At 37.3% G+C, this 19,089-nt stretch overlaps 1 protein-coding gene across 4 annotated transcripts in view; it reads right to left on the bottom strand.

Moving 5' to 3' along the window:
- Nucleotides 1-6,400: 6,400 nt before the first annotated feature.
- SAMD8 (sterile alpha motif domain containing 8) overlaps nucleotides 6,401-19,089 on the bottom strand; it is an 82,338-nt gene continuing 69,649 nt past the window's right edge. For 3 of the 4 annotated variants that reach the window (XM_060126224.1, XM_060126223.1, XM_060126226.1), the window contains exons 3-6: nucleotides 16,039-16,134; nucleotides 12,071-12,188; nucleotides 7,156-7,306; nucleotides 6,401-6,983 (exon numbers count right to left, since the gene is read on the bottom strand). In XM_060126224.1, the coding sequence (XP_059982207.1) occupies nucleotides 6,679-6,983; nucleotides 7,156-7,306; nucleotides 12,071-12,188; nucleotides 16,039-16,134 (670 nt within the window). In that variant the 3' untranslated portion in view covers nucleotides 6,401-6,678. The remainder of the gene's footprint in view (nucleotides 6,984-7,155; nucleotides 7,307-12,070; nucleotides 12,189-16,038; nucleotides 16,135-19,089) is intronic. The other variant, XM_060126225.1, reaches the window with a different exon arrangement.

The raw sequence follows: 19,089 nt of genomic DNA, 5'->3' as shown, positions 1-19,089 counted from the left end.
GTGAGGTGAGAACATACAGCATTTAAATATCATGCTACTCCAGCAGAGGTCTTATAGCTGTCATCTGTCCTTTTTCTAAGTTACAGCTGAGGGTGATCACTGAGCTCCTCTGAGGCATTATCTTACCACTGCATCTCCTCACGTCTTCACCAGAGTCAGCTTCCACTCCACTTAATGCCTGGCAGGTCAGCATTTCAACAGGTTAGGTGCACGAGCATAACAGAGACAATTTTGGGGCTTCCCTGGTGGCGCAGTGGTTGAGAGCCCGCCTGCCGATGCAGGGGACACGGGTTCATGCCCTGGTCTAGGAAGATCCCACATGCCGCGGAGCGGCTAGGCCCGTGAGCCATGGCCGCTGAGCCTGCGCGTCCGGAGCCTGTGCTCCGCAACAGGAGAGGCCACAACAGTGAGAGGCCCACGTATCACCAAAAAAAAAAAAAAAAACACAGACAATTTTGGATACAAGGTATATCATATCCTAGATTCATATGGCACCAGCCAGTAGCAGTTGGCAGCTCATTTGTTTGGTGTCTTGATCTTCCTCGGCTGGGGACAAAGGCCTCCTACAAACCGTGCCCAGTCCTGGTGCCCTGACCTACTATTTTGGGGTCGCTAGCCTTCCTTTCATCTCCAGTGATCTTCTGTGTACTTTCCATCATCTTTCCTCTCTCTTTTAGACTTAAACTTCTGCCCTTTACCAATTTCTGTTTTACAGAATTACTTATCCTGTCCCCACAATTTAGACCCTGGCAATAGGCATTCCCAATGCTTCCATTTAAAATAAAATCAAACACATATTCTGTCAACAGTTCCCTAATACATACCCAAATAAATCCAATTTTTTCACATCACAGAGCCCTCTAAGCCTTTCATCACAGCCTAGTGAATTTATCCATCAGGGAGGGCTAGGTTCAAGTTTCACATGCTTAGTGAATTCTTCTTGCATCCTCAGTCCCCAGTGAGCCCTTCCTCTCCCAAGCTACTATTAAATGAAGAGAGTGAATTTGTCTATTGCCTCAGTGGTTTCCAAACATTTACCTCCCCTAACCTCAACCCTGTTTTCAAAGGGAAAGCCTACTAGGAAAGCCAAACATGTAAAACACCAACTCTGGATGAAAATGGTACAAGCTCCAACTCTCTTCCCCAACCCCATAAGATGTTCACCCAGACGGCTTTAAAACTACTGCTCTATTCTGCCAATGAATGTTGCCAGTTCCATTTTTTAGGTCATCTTCCCTGCTAGATTATTAACTCCCTGGGAGTGCAGGCCCTGTGTTTCTGACCTAAATTCAACTAATATTTCAGCATTATAAACCAGGTACTGAGCCATTAAGGCCACAGTACTTTCATAATCTGGCCCTTAACACAGCTTATGAGGTAGGCATTTCCCCCTACATTTTACACATAAGGTTAAGTGGAGCTGGAAGAAAAGACCCAATTTAATCAGCAGCAGAGCTGCAACCCATACCTAGGTCCTCAGAGTCTAAATCCACCACATTTTCTATTCCACCAAGCAGCCTCTCAGTCTGTTTTGGACTATTCTTTTCCGGAGCTCCCGAGAGAGACCAGCTGGTGCCAGCACCAGAGAGGCTACAATTAGTAGTGATCACGAAGACAAATTCAGTTATGAATTAATAAACTCATAGGGCCCTGTGACAATACTTAGTGTTCTCACTATTCCATGGCTCTGGGCTGCTGGGCTACCCCTAACAACTGTTTTCTTTTCCTGTTCATCATTATCTCCAAAGCTAACCTGACAGGATGATGGCATCTTTCTACAAAATTTACAATTAAAATAAACCCAAAACCAATAAACAAAAACTTTAATGTGCCCAGGAATAAGCAGCTATTTGCTTTGCTTCCCTTTCCTCCTTCTCGACTTCATTCATCTATAATTATTCTTATACCATCATGAAGACTACCTTTCTCTCCTAGTTTACAGAAGAGAAAGGAGAAAAGGCAAATGGCTTATCAATAGACAACCAAGAATTAGTAAATGCCAGGGACCAGGTATACATTAGGATTTAAAGTTGCAGGGCCCAATCATTTGCAAATGATAAAAATTCACTGCATAAAAAATAAACCAGCTATATTAATAATGGAAAGGCATTTAAATAAGAGACTACAATCCAACTTTCAAATGTTTTATTTGTAGTGTTTTTAAACATTTTAATACAACAAAGATATAAAATAATATATATTAGTGAAATCTGGATTTAATTTAGAATCAAGATATTTACTTATATACAACACTGTGCTTCAAGGTATGGCTACCACAGGAACTTTCACATCTTCAAGTAATACTAGTATCTCTGCAGATTGGGTGACATTTAGGTAGCATTCTTAAAACAAAACATGCCCACTTTAGCCCAAGCTAATTTTGCTTCCCCCATTAAGTACCAGTTTCCACTCCCTTTGTTTCATATCAGAAATACTTCAACTGTCTTAACAATCCATAGATTCTTTGAATAAAAAATTATTAAAATTAAGCATTTTAAAGATGATATTACTAACTGGTAACATTGCTTGGCTAGTTCAGACAACCCAGTAGTTCAGATTGAAACAGACCTGAAATAACAACAAAATTAACATAGTATTCCTTCTCCTTCCATATTAGGCACAAAGCTCCCTTATGCTTAAACATGGAGTACACTGAATAAAATCCTTTGGTCAATTTAGGGTAGAACATATTCTAAAAAACCAACTTTTTGGGGAGCTGGATTATAGATTTCACAGATGTTTTCATTGAACTTGATGCAAAATAACTGGCCATATTTTAGATACTTGAAATTGGTGGCATTTGCTGGGGGTGAGGGATAGGTGAGAGGGGAAACAAAACCTACTTCCATAGTAATTTCAGTCATTCAAAGCTACTCAAAGACAGAGAAAGAAAATACCCTCAACCTCTTTCCTTTCTCATTGCTCACCTGTAGCAGTCTGACTTTTGGTGTTATTAAGAATTTTCCTCTACAGCAGTGTGGGGTAATTCAGATTAAAACATTTTACAAATGCAAACTGTCTTAACTGCCAAAGTAAAGATGGCATTAAAGCTGACATGCTTTGTTGGCTCTGAAACTATCTGAATGAAACCAATACTGTTTAAGAAAGCCATGGGACTATCGTAAAAAAAGAGTTTTCCTGTCTCAAATGCCTGAATACCGTAAAGAACTGACAAATGACTATTACCATAATTACTTTTAGTAAGGGGTAACAAGTCTACAAGAAGACTATCAAAGAATTAAACTTATTAGATTAGAGAGTTTAAAAAAAGAATATGGTTAATGTTCTCAAACATTATGGAACAAGAATCCTTAAAAAAAAGTTTACTATGAAACTGATGATGAAATTGCTTTTTACTAATACCATCAAAGCAGGTTAGTGTTATGATTATGACTTTGAATATATAAATAACACATTCCAAACAGGTTTCCTTAGAACACATGGTTTCATATCAGCTATAAAAGGATGTGATGCCTCTGTCCTTATGATTTACAAAATTATAAGATTTTTAGAATTCTAAGTAACAACACTCAGGCAGGTACAGGGTAGGGAAGAATGCCATGTGCAGTGTCAGAGTTACACTATCAGCAGGTCTCTAGCATGGGGTTCTTCCTGTGAACAGTCCACACTTATTTAACTGACTGGTTCCATGGCTAAGCTCATTGCTTTCTGATTTAAAGGGATACTAATAAATAGATCTAGCATATGGAAGTTGTATTTTTATTCTAGCAATTCTGGCCACAGAGAACTATGGAGAAAATAGGCATGTTGAGAATTCTGCAGCCAAAAAAGGTTTCTCCCAAATTATCTGGTGATAATAGCAAACTTGCCTTCTTCTAAACCTGATTAGAAACTTCAATTACCCTTCAGTAATGCTGCTCTTCATGGGATTAAAAAAAAAAAAAGAAAGGAAAAAAAGAAAAAAACAGGTAACGCTGCCCCTAGGAAGACAGAAATTGCATGGAGGACTTTTAGTATAACCCCCAGTTTGCATCCCCAAACAAAAAACCTTGGTTCCTTCTATACTGAAATCTCAGTGTTTAATGATGTAAGCCTCTCACACGTTTCCAACTGTAGACAAGGTAAAAAATATGTAGATCTAAGGCATGTAGCTTCTCTACCTAGCCATATTCACACCCAAAATGTATATCCTACCTTCAATATGGTTTTAACAAGAAAAAAATACAAAGACAAAATCTGGAAATTTCTGGACAAAACAAAAAGCAACAAAACTATAGGTTTTGTATTAAAAAAAGAAATGGAAAAGAATTTTGTCTCAAAGTTTTCCAAGGAAGAGACCTGGAGATGATTAATATATGTAAACAATGCCCTGTAATAGTTATAACAATAAATTATAAATCTAGCTTACCTTTTCCTCAAAACAGATATGATAAATGTAAGTGTGGGAAGTTATTTTACAATCCTCATTGCAGTCTGCTATTAGGCACTCTCAGTATCAATAAGTCTGCAAAGTTAGTTGCAATTTTTTTTTTCTATTTTGTTCTAGAATAAAATCCACACGAAGGAAAGAAGATTGATGTTAGGAAATTTACCATTAAGTAGCTATTCAACATTCTTGACTTAATGTTGCCATGGATTTTTTTTCAAACATTTTCCCAAAAGCCAACGCCAGTCCCTCCCTAGCTAAATTCAGTCCTCTTCTGTCATCTGGAAAAAAATGGGAGTTACATATCTTTTGACCTCAAGGGTCAAAGACTCTAACTGCATAGGAAACATCCTTCACCCTTCATGATTATGCAATTTCCTTAGATGAAATGTTGGCATTTTCATCCCCAGCATGTAAAAGAATCAACAATTATTGAAGATGTTACCAGATTCTAAAGTATGAGATTTAAAAGCATAATAAAACTTAAATTGCCTTGTGCCATTTTCTCAAGTGAAAAATAAAAAATAATGTTCAGAGTACACCCAAATTGGGATCACTCAGCACTAGCTGCAACTTGTTTGCATTATATTTGTTTCCTGCCCAATCCATTCAGGCTCCTCTGTAGCTTATATGGGGTAGGAATATGACTCAAAGTGCAAAAATAAAATATTTCACCATTTAAGGAGCAGGTTTCTGCTAAGTGGCCTAATTTTAGACCTCAATATGCCAGCACCTTTTTAACTCATTGTTTTAAAACAGAATGTAAAAGCTACACAGTTAATATTCCAAGTGGCTAACCTCATCAGCTGGGGTTCAAAGTCTAATTCTAGAACCAACCTACTCTCAAAACTACTGTACAAAATCATTAAAAGTAAAGTGACAAATGTAATCACAGAGGTCAAATTACTTAAGGTACTAAATTTCTAGTGTTGTAAACAGCAACTAAGTTATATCACTCCTGACTGCCAAATTAAAACTAAATAGAAAGAATGTATGTACACAATTGTTTTAAAAATAAAAAACAACAAAACCTTTTCATATCCAAATATGTCTGAGATGGCTTAGTTCTGATGGCCAAGAATGAGAAATTTCAAAAACCAAAAAGTTACACAATGCCTGCAACCTGTTATAAACTTCAGAAAGAGAAAAATTTGCATGCACACCTCCCTACTTAAGGACACAGAACTTTAACATCTGATAAAACACTCCATTATTTTGCTCATTAAATAACACCATTAAAAAGCATAAAATTGGGCTGTCATCTGTCTAGCTAATAGTCATAGCACAAAGTTATTCCAGGTACTTTCATCACTAAAATTAAGCCAATTTTATTTTTATGGATGCAGCCATTTTCCCCTCATGCATACTTACTGATGATCATACTGAACCCTCAGAACAAAATAGGAACTGCACCTTTTGTTGATTTTGGTGAAAAATACCAGCACTATATTTGTACTCTGTCACCTTATGTATGGCCCCTTTCATTCTCTTCTTGTTTCAGGGATCCTGGTATATTCAGTATACTTTTCTTAAGGATGGTTCAGAAGGCAAAAATTAATTTGTTAGTAAAAAGGATCACTTTCCAGAGTTGCGTTTTTTAGAAAGACACAGAGATTAGTTCAAAGAACAAGTACTGCTCACTTGGTAGGGGTTTTTCGTTTGAAGAAAATAAGGAGCTTAAAAAATTATTATTATTGGGCTTCCCTGGTGGCGCAGTGGTTGAGAGTCCGCCTGCCGATGCAGGGGATACGGGTTCGTGCCCCGGTCCGGGAAGATCCCACATGCCGCGGAGCGGCTGGGCCCGTGAGCCATGGCCGCTGAGCCTGCGCGTCCGGAGCCTGTGCTCCGCAACGGGAGCGGCCACAGCAGTGAGAGGCCCGCGTACCACAAAAAAAAAAAAAAAAAAAAAAATTATTATTATTATTTCTTGACTAGAGTCCTACTGGAAATTTAAAAAAAAATCTTTCAACCAGCAAATTGCTTAAGTTGATTTGCTTAAGCTCAATAGGTAAAGGTAAGAGACTGACTTCAATCATAACATTAAGTCTGCCTAAAGAGAAGGGGCAGAAGACATCTACTTAAGCTTTCTGTTCAAACAGATACCTAAGGACTCTTAATTATTCTTTCTTGCTTGCTATAATCACAGCCTTGCTCAGGACAGGGAACTTTACTTTGTCAACATACAGGCCAAAAAGCAAGACATCCAGGAACAACCTAGGGGGAGAAAGCAAAGTTACTCACTTTCAACAACGACTGTATATTTAATCATGAACACATTACAAAGACAGTCTTCATCCAATTAGTCTTTTCATTATTGCTGGTTTTGAAAATGGCCAACAATATTCATTTGGGACTGTACCATTAACATTGCATTCAAAAAAAGAAAACATGGGAAACCAAATTCTTGCTCTCCTACTCTGCTGATATGCTCTGGTATTGGCTAGAGTATGGTAGTACAAAAAGAGTCTCGTTGTGATATAAAAGGCAATAAACACATCAATGGAATAATGTTCATGGGCAGCCAAAATGAAGAAGATTCCAAAGAGGTTGAGAACCCAGGATAAAGTGTGCAAGAAATTCCAGCTTCTTGGTGTATCTGGGAAAAGGACAGAAAGATCATTTTAAAACCACACTTCTTCCAGTGTTTCTCAGTCATATGTTTCTTCCATCAGCCTGTTTCTCCCATTCTTCACAGAATTTGATGCCCTTCCCACAGCCTCCTCTGCAGCTAGTCAGTTGATATGCATAGAAGCACTAAAGATACTTACATTCAGTGACAAAGAAATTCAGCATAGTTAGGACGACTGTGTGGCCACTGAACATGTAATCTCCACAAGTGTGAACGCCAGTTAGGGTCATACCAAAGCCACTCCAAATGGCAAAGGCCCGGTGTAATTTCTCCCATACACTGCCATATACCTATAAAGAAAGCTAAGAATTAGTGCTTCAAATGCTTAGGGCAGCAGAGGCTCCTACCACTCCCATTGAAATTCAAAGGCTGAATGACTTAGAAATAAGATCTAAGCAAAAGCAACCAGACTCCCAGTCTAATTAATTCCAGACACCAAGAATGGGTGGTCAAAGCTTGGCTGTACTCAGAACTATTTTGGTAATTTAATGAAATCAATGCAATTCAAACTTCTCTACTTGGAGTTCCTTTATAATGAAAAGGTTACTACAACACAAAACTATTTCCAAGTTTTATACCCTATAATACAGTAGTATTTGCTTGGCTGTTCTTGTCAATAAGAAACAGGCTATGACAGCGACAATGGCTACCATTCAATATCCACTCTCCCTTCTTCACTGGTAATAGAATCTAAAATTTATTTGAAGAGGCAATGAACTCAACTAAAACATTGCATTTCCCACCCTCCCTTGCAGCTAAGTGTCGCTACGTGACTAAGTTCTGTACAATAAGATGTAAGTGGAAGTGTAAAAGATTTCTGGGAATGCTACTTATAAACGAAAGAGACAACAGCTTGGAGGAAGTCTTTTCTACCTTTCCTTCTTCTAGCCTACAACTCAGACATGATAGCTAAAGCTCTAGCAGTCATCTTGGACCACAAAGTGGCTTTGAGGATGCAAGCCAAGTGTTAGGACAGGAGAGCAGAAAGACAGAAGAATCATGGATTTTTGATGACTCCATAAATTTATCACACTTGACCTTGATGGAGTACCTACTTTCAGACTTATGAGAGAGAATAAATCATTGCTTGTTTATTAAACTATAGCCACCGCGAAGTTCCTGTTATTAGTAGCCAAACCTAATCCCAACTCCCACGCATAAACTTAAAAAAGCAATCCATTTTGAGCAAGAGTTTGAGCAATGGTCACTTTTTTTAAAAAGGCATTTAACACATAATAATATAAAAAACTGCTGCAATTTTATGTGCATTTACTATGTGCAGCATGCTGTTATATGCTTTTATGTCATTGCATTTAATTTCCACAAAAATCCTATGAACTGATTCAACTGTGCAGATGAGGAAACTGGCTTTAGAGAGGTCACACAGCTAGTAAGTAACGTAATAATAAGAGGTCACACAGCTAGTAAGTAACGTAATAAGGATGTGAACACAGGGCATCCAATTCCAAAGCCCTATGTCTTAAAGAACAAAAGAAACAATCTTATTAGAATCACTATTTCATTAGAAATCTCACCTGATTATACACTACCCAGGCTTTCCCTTTCTGCCTCAGTTGATGGTAGGGAGAGAAATTCATTATTAGAGAAAAGGAAAGGGAAGGTACTAAAATATACATGGTTTGGTTCTTTCCATGACCTCTAATGAGAATAGGGTTAGAGATATTACACTTGTGAAAGTAAAAAATCAGCCAGAGAAGAACAGAGATTGCTAGGAAAATGTCTCAGCCAAGGACAGGAAACAAGTGATGCCACGCAAAAGAGAGCAATAATTACACAACACTGTAAATCAACTATACTCCAGTAAAAATTAAAAAAAAAATACTGTATCACAAAAAAAAGGAAAGCAATTATTGCCCAATTACTCAAGTCTCCCCATCCTTTCCAAGCTTAAAATGTCCCAAATATCCTTTCAGAAAAATAAAAATTGAAACACAGCACAACAGAATGAATTTAGACACTTTGATGAGAAATTTGCTCTAAGTGTTTCTTTTCTTAAGGTGGTTCCATTGTCTAATTTCAAAAACAGGCATGTTCTTGGTTCTGTCTCCAAACCTACTACTTCTGGGAGTGAGATTTCAAGCAATTACTTTATTACAATGAAAATGCCCTACGGAGTTCACTGTAAGGGATTTGATTGCTAGTTAATATCACCTTAACTATCTAATTTTAATGACTGCTGCAAATACAGGTCAGTAAGTAGGTTATATTATAATTCAAAGCAATTAACAGTATTTAGGGCAGATTTGAATAAATATGTCCACATAAAACTAACTGATAATAAAAAACAGTCATTAGAGACAGAAAAAGGGCTGTCCATACTATAGTGGGATGGTATCTAATTTATTTATTTATTTTTTATAAATTTATTTATTTTATTATTTTTGGCGTGATGGGTCTTCGTTGCTGCGCATGGGCTTCCTCTAGTTGCAGGGAGTGGGAGCTACTCTTCGTTGCGGTGCACGGGCTTCTCATTGCAGTGGCTTCTCTTGTTGCAGAGCACGGGCTTTAGGTGTGCAGGCTCAGTAGTTGCAGCACACGGGCTCAGTAGTTGTGGCGCACGGACCTAGTTGCTCTGCAGCATGTGGGATCTTCCCAGATCAGGGCTTGAACCCGTGTCCCTTGCATTGGCAGGCGGGTTCTTAACCACTGCACCACCAGGGAAGTCCCTAATTTATTTTTGTAGCACATGTTGCAGCCCTACGCACATATACTTTCCTCTTTAGTGGCTGATCCACAATCAAATCCCTCAGCTACAGGAAATTCTCTTTTCATTATAATAAGCTTACGTATTTCTTCTTAAATCTCTTCTAATCAATTAGCATACTACAATAATTGGGGGTAACTGTTCTATCCCTCCTTCACACCATGCACAGAAATTCAATAGCTTTGCTAACTAAAGAATGTCACTTGCCACCTGGTTCTACAAGAATTAAGTCATTAGCCACTGCAGTCGCTGACCTTCAACATACCCTGAAAAGACTTCAGGACACAGTCAGGAATAAGGCACTCTATGCTCTGTGAAAACTGACAGAAAAGGCCTTCAGGATAGTTAGATTTTTTCAGGAGAAAATTTTATGAACCCAATTTCTTGCATCTTCCCATACTTAGAAAAGCACTAAAATCATTAACTAAGACATTTGTTCCTCACGACTAGCAGCAACCTTCTACCAAGATGTGTGGCTTGATTACACGTAACCTTCCCCCTTACGTCTTCAGCGTAGTTCCTCAGAGCTAACTGAGAAGCTGTCTCCTGGGCTATAGTCCTCAGTAAGTCTCGAAATAAACTCACAGCTCTCACGTTGTGCATTTTTATTTCAGTCGACAGATTAAAGACTTAAATTTAAAATATAAGACCATAAAAGTCTCAGATATCATCTTTCATTAATCAGAATGGCAGTGACTCCAAAAATTGTGCTGGCATGGTGATGGGAAAACTGACATGCACATAGTGGTGATAGTAGTGAAAAACTAGTCTTTCCTAGTGAAAATGTGAGCAATATATATCACAATTTTCAGTGTGTATGTTCTTTAATTTCCTAACTCCACTTCCAGGAATTTATCTTAAGACGATTAAATAAGTGAAAAACCATAAATGTACAAGGATGTTTATGACAGCATTGTTTATAAATAGTAAGATTTGAAAATAACTTAAATGTACATCATTTGGAGACTGGTAAATTGTACAATGGAATACTCTGCAGCTATTAAAAAGGATGAGGTATAGCTATACATATCTCTTCAGAAGAAAGTAAACAACATACTATTAAATGAAATATAAGCTAAAGTACAATGTTTGCAATATAATCCTATTTTCTGTTTAAAAAGTATCTATCTATATAAACTTGTATGAATATGTAAGCATGGTTAAAAATAGTCCATGTGGTATATACACAACTATTAACAGTATTATTTATGGGGTGGGGTGAAAGAAGTGGGAATTTTGTGAGATTTTACTTTTTAATTTATATATTTCTATAAAATTTGAATTTTTACAGTAAGTTTATATAACCGTAACTAGAAAGAAGTACTTTCCCTTTTTGGAAAAGAAAAAAAGAAGAAACAAAAACAGCTTTTATCTTAAAAATAAAACATTTCCTTTACACTAAATCCTAAATGTCATTAACCCTTCCTCCTTTCTTACTAGTCGGTCTCCTTATACCTGGAGAAAGTTTGGTCACTCTGCAGCTCAGGACTGTATTTTTAGTTCCTAATCTCCTTTGGCTGCTTAATCTTCCCTTGCAGGTATTTCAGCTATTTATATTGCAGTAGAAGAACAGACACTTAATTTTGTTTTACACTTTACAAACAACATTAAAATAACAAAGGTGTTAATACATCATTTGAATATTTGGGAACACATAACTAAAGCATGGAGGCTTAGAAAAGTAGGCTAATAAATTCTCTTGTCCAAATTTAATGAGTCACAACAGCCAATTTTATATATAAAGCACAGGTGATCTTCAGGGTTTTTAAACATTTTACAGTAATTCATTACCCTGTTTTTTTTGTTCCCATCTGCATAATGTATCATCTCTCAATTTAACCAGAAGGTATGTCTACAGTATACCAAAACAAGCAACAAAGTATAAAACAAAAACAAAAGTTAGCCATTATTTAAATATATCTCAGAAAGAGTAAAGTTTAGAGTAGTGGGTACTACATTTTAAATGGAATATGGTCCAACTGCAACACTTTTTAAAGAGTGATGAGGACAGTGAAGGGGCCAGAGTTACGTCATATGAGTAACTAAAGATGTTGAGGATGGTGAGAAAGGGAAAATGATAATAGAAAGTTACTTTTTTTCTATAGCTCTACAGCATTGAACTAGTTAGTATCAATGGATAGAAGTAACAGGAAGGTAGATTCTGGCTTAAGATTTTTACCAAATTATTTCTAGAGGTTCATTACAGATACTGAAAATGCTGAAAAGCACATTTTAATGTTAAAAGCAAAGTCTTAGCCTTAGTTCGTATATGGCGCCATCAACACACCAAGAATAAGAGGAAAGAATGATAAAGAAGACAGTAGGCTACCTTTCCAGTGCACTGTAGGTGCTGTCCTGGCACGGAGAGGGAGGTCACAAACATGGTAAAGCAGCGAAGCAAGAATACAGTGCCCATCAGACTACAAAGCCTTCGCAGAAGTATTGACCTGTGAACAGTGACCAAAAAGGGAGAAAGATCAGAAGAAAACAAACCAAAATACCTCAGGCATCTAGTGTTTACTTAAAGGGAGAACAAGCAGGAAAACCATTAGATTCTTTGAAGAGGACAGAAATCTTAGAGACCATCTAAAGCACTGTCCAACAGGATGGTGGAAATGGACTATAACTGCACTGTCCAATAAGCTATATACATGTGGCTCTTGAGCATTTGAAATGTACAAGTGAGGAACCGAATTTTAATTTTATTTCATTTTCACTAAATTAAATTTAGCCACATGTGGCTAGCACCTGCCATGCTGGACAGTGCAGACCTAAGAGCATCATTTCACTGTTAAAAAAATATGGCTAAGAGAAAGTAAGAGTTATGCAAGAGAGAAGATAGTACCTATACTGACTCTTAGCTTAGTGTTAGTTTATTACTCAAATATTGTCATAACTTATTTAATGAGAAGTAAAGTTAAATATGTGATTCTAGGGAATTTTTTTGCTCATTAATGACACTGTAAATTGGTTGACAGTAATTATATAATAAACATTCTTTAATATCTCTTAAATTTAAGCTATAAAATACTGTTTTTTTAATACTAAGTTTTACATTAAGTATATCTCTAACAATTTTTTTTAATGTTTTAAACCAAAACAGACTATATGATTCTTAAGTACAGAGACTTTACTTAAACATTTTTGAAATGCTCCTCCCACCCTCAAAAAAAAGTACTCAACACAAGATTAGGTAAGTTTCAAACTTCAGTGTGTACACCTGGGATGGAGCTCAGGAATCTGCATTTTATTATTTTTTAATTTTTTTCACTTCAAATATACTTCTGTTTTATTTTCTTTCTCCTCTCCTCAAGGAACTCTAATTATCTATATGGTAAACCTTCAGGCTATCCCCTCAGTGTCCCCAAACATTTCATCTATTTTCTATCTTTAAAAAATTTTTTTCTTCAAATTATCTTCTGATTTATTAATTCTCTCTTCTGCTGGATTCAACCTGATGTCATACTCATTACTGAATTCTCAATTTCAGGGATTTAAAAAAATGTGTTTACTTCTAGAGTTTCCATTTCATTCTCTGTTAAAATTATCTGGAACACAGTCAGCAGAGTTACTTTAAAATCTGTATCTGGTACCTCCATTTTCTGGATCCACAGTGGGTCTATTCCATTATTTATTGTTTCTCTTAAATTTTGATCATATTCTCTTACATACTTATGTACCCCTTTATTAGTTATTTACTTGAGTGCCAGATATTGTATATAAAAAATTTTAGAATTAAATTTAGGCCTATATTATCTTCCCAAAGAGAGATCTGATATCTCTTTTGGCAAGTGGTTATGGGCTTTAACAATCTGGGGTCACCTTAATGCAATTTTAGAAACTGAAATTATTTCAAGCTAGGTTTCAGTCGCTGCAGGGTTTCTTTCATTTCTGGTTCACTACCAGTTCTAGAGTGTAGCAGTTGTAATGTAAAAAAAGAAGAAAAGAAGGTAAGAAAGAGAAAAAGTAACACTGAATGGAAAGGGTCCCAAACTCAAAGCAGGAGGATTCTACCACTTCTCACCTTTCTTAATAGCCCTGCTCTCCAATATTTTGGGAAAACACAGGAGCCTAAATTGAATATACTTTCATCCAGAGAAGAATTAAATTCGTTTCTTCTGAGACTCAGTTAGCACTACTGACTTGAGAACACTCTAGCCCATTCCAAAATCCACAGCTTAATCTGGGAGTCTTGGTATCAGCTGCTCAACTTTGTTACATACCTAAGGCTTAGTCTCCTTATCTTAGCTCTGGCATTACAACCAGTGGAATGCTTTTTCAGAGATGCTTACTCATTCCTCGGATTGTACACCACAGATTATTTTTTCTGTGTTTTCTTTTTCATGTGTTTGTGTGTTTGGGGCTCTTGGAGATTTTCCTTTCTTCCTGCAAGTTCAGTGATGCAATCCTTTCTTAACACAGGATTTATGGTGAAGCTTCTTACCATATGGTAGAAAGTCCAGAGCAAAAGTCTCTGCCTTCTTTTTTCCACGCCATCATTTTGTGAGCTTTTTGAGGAAGACAACATGGAATCTGAATTTTAACAAGAGCCCAGGTGATTCTAGAAAGTGCTACAAAGACCACACTTTGAGAAACACTTTGACTAATTCAACATCAAAACTTGAATTTAGCTGGTCACTGCTACACTTTGCTAAACCTACCAAGGTTTCCTATATAAGGTAAACTCTTTCTTGTTTTGAAGAGTGGATAAATTCAAATCTACAGGGTCTTGTGAGGCAAAGTTAAACCAGAAAGCAGCAGTGATACATGTGGGGTTTTTTTGTGGTTTTTTTTGTGGTATGCGGGCCTCTCACTGTTGCGGCCTCTCCCGTTGTGGAGCACAGGCTCTGGACGCGCAGGCTCAGTGGCCATGGCTCACAGGCCCAGCCGCTCTGCAGCACGTGGGATCTTCCTGGACCAGGGCATGAACCCGTGTCCCCTGCATTGGCAGGTGGACTCTCAACCACTGCGCCACCAGGGAAGCCCAGATACATGTGTTTTTAAACCACCTCTGGTTTTAAGCAATCCAGTTATAAATATTGTTGCAAAGTGAGAGAGAATGAAGTACAATATGGCCTAAAAGTGTGACAAGAATAGCAATCATCAACACTTCTTTTCACCTTCAAAGCACTGAAATAACTGCTGCTTAGGACCTAAAGCTCATCACTGTAGTTTACCTCAACCATTCCCTGGTGAGGAGAAAGAATAAAAAATTCACGAAAGTGTCCCTATTCCTCTTCAGTGTCCAAAGACAATGGATAGCAGACCCACAACTTTATCAGATCTTTTTTTTCTTCACTATGCCTTTTTTTTTTTTAGTTGAAGAATGGTTGATTTACAATATTGTGTTAGTTTCAGGTGTACAGCAAAGTGATACAGTTATATACATATTTATATATATACACACATATATATTTCAGATTCTTTTCCAATATAGGTTATTATAAGATACTGAATATAGTTCCCTTCTATACAGTAAATCCTTGTTGTTTGTCTGTTTTATATACAGTAGTATGTCTCTGTTAATCCCATACTCCTAATTTATCCCTCCTCCCTCTACTTCCCCTTTGGTAACCGTAAGTTTGTTTTCTATGTCTGTGAATAAATAAATTTTGTAATAAATTATTTTCTTTTGTAAATAAATTCATTTGTATTACTCTTTAGATTCCACACTATGCTTATTTTTTTACTTAAATAATTTCCCCTCATTAAAGTAGGAAAGTAGCCTCCTCTTATGCTTCTCTCCTTTTTTTAATGCAAAAAACTTCTTCCCTTTATATCTCTTGTAAAAGCACAAAAGAAGCACCTTCCCTATTCAGCAATTTTCTATACCATCTGAAGTAAACTACACTTGCTAGATGTGCACGGTGTGCAAAATGACCTCTTTTTTAATGCGCCTCCTCCAAGCAGAGAATAATTTCTTCCACCCAAACATCTGACCAAAGACTGTCCCTTGGAGGAGTTTCTAGCCTTCTATAGAAAGTGACATTTCCGATTTGTTTCCAAAGAAAGGCAAGGCTAGACTTAGATTGTCGTGGTTGGCCCATGGCTGAATATCGCCATCTCTAATCCTTCCCTGCAAAATACCTTCAGAATATTACTAAATATGTAGGTACTACCTCAGGCTGACTCTTTTGTTGATAAAACCCAAACATTTTCCTATGTCAGTAATTATAATGTCACAATGACTAGAGAAGGAAAGTAACAAGGAAACAGCAAAGGAAGAAACAAGGTTTGATGACCTTTGCATAAGACAGTCAAAACACTTTCAGTCTTTTAATGGAATAAGACAGGTACCTGTGCTTGTGAAGAAGAAGAACCAGGAGCCAAATATAGCACAGAATCATGCCACATACTTCTGTCATGGCAAAGGCCCATGGAATTCTAGGAACGCTGGAACAGAAAAAAATTTTAAGTTTTGGACTGACAAGAAGTATATGTATGTAAATGGCGCCAGCCTGTCAGTAAGATACTCTGCTAATTATGACCTTAAAATTGTTTTCTTTAACTTTTTTTTTAAATTAATTAATTTTTGGCTGTGTTGGGTCTTCGTTGCTGCATGCAGGCAGGCTTTCTCTAGTTGCGGCGAGCGGGGGCTACTCTTTGTTATGGTGCGTGGGCTTCCCATTGCGGTGGCTTCTCTTGTTGCGGAGCACCGGCTCTAGGCATGCAGGCTTCAGTCGTTGTAGCATGCAGGCTCAGTACTTGTGGCTCGCGGGCTCTAGAGCGCAGGCTCAGTAGTTGTGGAGCACAGGCTTAGTTGCTCCACGGCATGTGGGATCTTCCTGGACCAGGGATCGAACCCATGTTCCCTGCACTTTCAGGCAGATTCTTAACCACTGCGCCACCAGGGAAGTCCCTGTTTTCTTTAACTTCTACCTCTTTTAGAAGATGATATCTGGAGAACCTGGGGAAAGAACTGTTTCATAAAGTACCTCATTTACCAGGACCTCTTTGTTGTTTGTGATTCCCAGTCATGGTTCTCTGTAAAGAAATAACTTTTTTCTCCTTTCCCATAACATGGCAGACCTGTATACAGGACTGCCCCCAAAAGACAGGGGGGAAAAGGCTCACTTCTTAAATGGTGTGCTCATTTCAGAATCCAGACAGTCAGGGCTTGAACTCAACTACTCTTTTTTTTAGTATATTTTGTTTTCAAGCAAGTAAACAGAGTTTTTATTTTGTTTTACTCCTTTCTTTCTCTCTCTGCCCTCCTTTGTTTTTTTGGGTTTTTTTTCTTCTGTATGTGGGCCTCTCACTGTTGTGGCCTCTCCCGTTGCGGAGCACAGGCTCCGGACGCACAGGCTCCGCAGCCATGGCTCACAGGCCCAGCCGCTCTGCGGCACGTGGGATCTTCCCAGACCGGGGCACGAACCTGTGTCCCCTGCATCGGCAAGCAGACTCTCAACCACTGCACCACCAGGGAAGCCCCCTCCTTTGTTTTATATTTGTTTTCTTCTATCTTTTCCATTGTTGTCTTTCCTCACCAAATCCAAAGCTCCTGTGATTACCCACTAGTAAAAGACATGTCACATTCTCAATTAAAAAGAAAGAAAGAAGGGGGCAGGGAGAAGAACAAGATGAAGAAAAAGAAGAAGGAAGAAGAAGGAAGTAAAAGGAGAAAAGGAGGAGGAGGAAGAAAAGAAGGAGGAGAGTGGTGGAAGGGAGGAGATGGAAATGAATCAGTCCAAATAGGTCATCTCTGGGTGGTAAGATTATTGCTAGTTTTATTTTTATTCTTTGTAAATTTACACTAAAAATTTTTATACAATGGCATGTTAATTTTATAACTAAGGAAATAAAGGTATTTTTAAAAAGAAGACATGAAGTCTGAAAGGTATTAACAGTCTACTCCAAACCTTATTCAGAGTAACTGAAGAGAGTCAATCGTCTTCATTCAGGGACTCATCTTTTACCTATTACCTCAGAAAATAAAGACTCCTCTTGTGAATTTTTAATCTATTGCTGCCTTATTTATCTGGCATTATGGGGGAAAGGGTTATTTCACATAATAGAAATTTTCAGATAAAAGATCCCTTTCAATGACTTCTAAAAATTTAAACTTTTTAAATGAACATTAAAAAAACCTATATATGTATGTGTACGTGTACATATGTATACATGTGTATATACATATGTATATATTTTAAATAGTTTTACAGTGTTCATGGTAAAAGTAAGTTTTCTGCCCCACCCCCAGCCTAAACCTAATTCTTGCTCTCCAGAGGCAGTCACTTTCATTCTTCTGTTTTATTTGACGTTATATCTTCTAGTCACACACACAAAAACACATACACACACACACTCTCTCTTTCTCTCCCATGCTCTCAATATTATTTCATAATTTTGTTTAAAATAATTTTTGGCTTTTACTTGATGGAAATGTTTAAGTATAGTTCATAGCTAAGACAATGGAACGTAAAGATTAAATCCCTTTCTCATACAACTTCTTACAATTCTCCAGAGCTAATAACTTAAAAAAAGTTTGTTCTGCTTCTTGTGTGCCTATCACCAATTCATCTTCAGACAATTCTATCAATTTCAATGTTTCCTTTGGAGAAATCTCTCCTAAAGCTCCTTCTTTAGAAAGGCTGCATTTTCTATTCCCTCTTGCATGGCTATTTCTTGGAATAAAACTTAACCCTCATCTTGGGAATTTCTCTTTTCTATATTGGATCCTCTGTTTCCTGAATCCCATGTCCTCCTCTTTCTCAGTTTACTCCTTAGTTTTGATGTAGTGTATCCTTGAATTATTTTCTCAGAGGAGGGATGGAGGATAAACTCGTTTTTTTATGTCAGATTTACTGAGGCTTAATTTACAAACAGAAAAATTCACCATTTTTAGCTATACAGTTCAAAGAGTTTTGACAAACACATTCAGTCATGTAATCACCACCGCAATAAAGACAACATTTTCATCACTCCAAAAAGTTCCCTTGTGTCCCTTTCTAGTCAATTCCCTTCCTCACTTCCAGCTGTGGGGCTACCACTGATCTGATTTCTGATTCCTATAGGTTTGCCTTTTCTAAAATGGCATATAAATGCAATCACACAGTATTTGTCCAAATACCTTTTGTATCTGGCTATTTTCACTCAGCATATGTTTCAGATGCACCCAAGTTATTGCATGTACAATTAATTCTTTATCTATTCTTTGTCTACAATTTCCGTATCCATTCACAGGTTGATGCGTATTCTGGGCTATTTCCAGGTTTGGGTGATTATGAATAAAGACCACATACAGGTCTTTGCATGGATGTATGTTTTCATTTTTCTTGGGTAAATACCTAGGAATGAAACTGTTGAGTCCTATGTTAAGTTTATGTTTAACTTAAGAAACTATCAAAC

This window comes from Lagenorhynchus albirostris, chromosome 16 (assembly GCF_949774975.1).
Source record: "Lagenorhynchus albirostris chromosome 16, mLagAlb1.1, whole genome shotgun sequence".
NCBI lineage: Eukaryota > Metazoa > Chordata > Mammalia > Artiodactyla > Delphinidae > Lagenorhynchus > Lagenorhynchus albirostris.
Note: the sequence above shows the minus strand (reverse complement) of the source record. Positions and strands in the feature narration are given on the sequence as shown.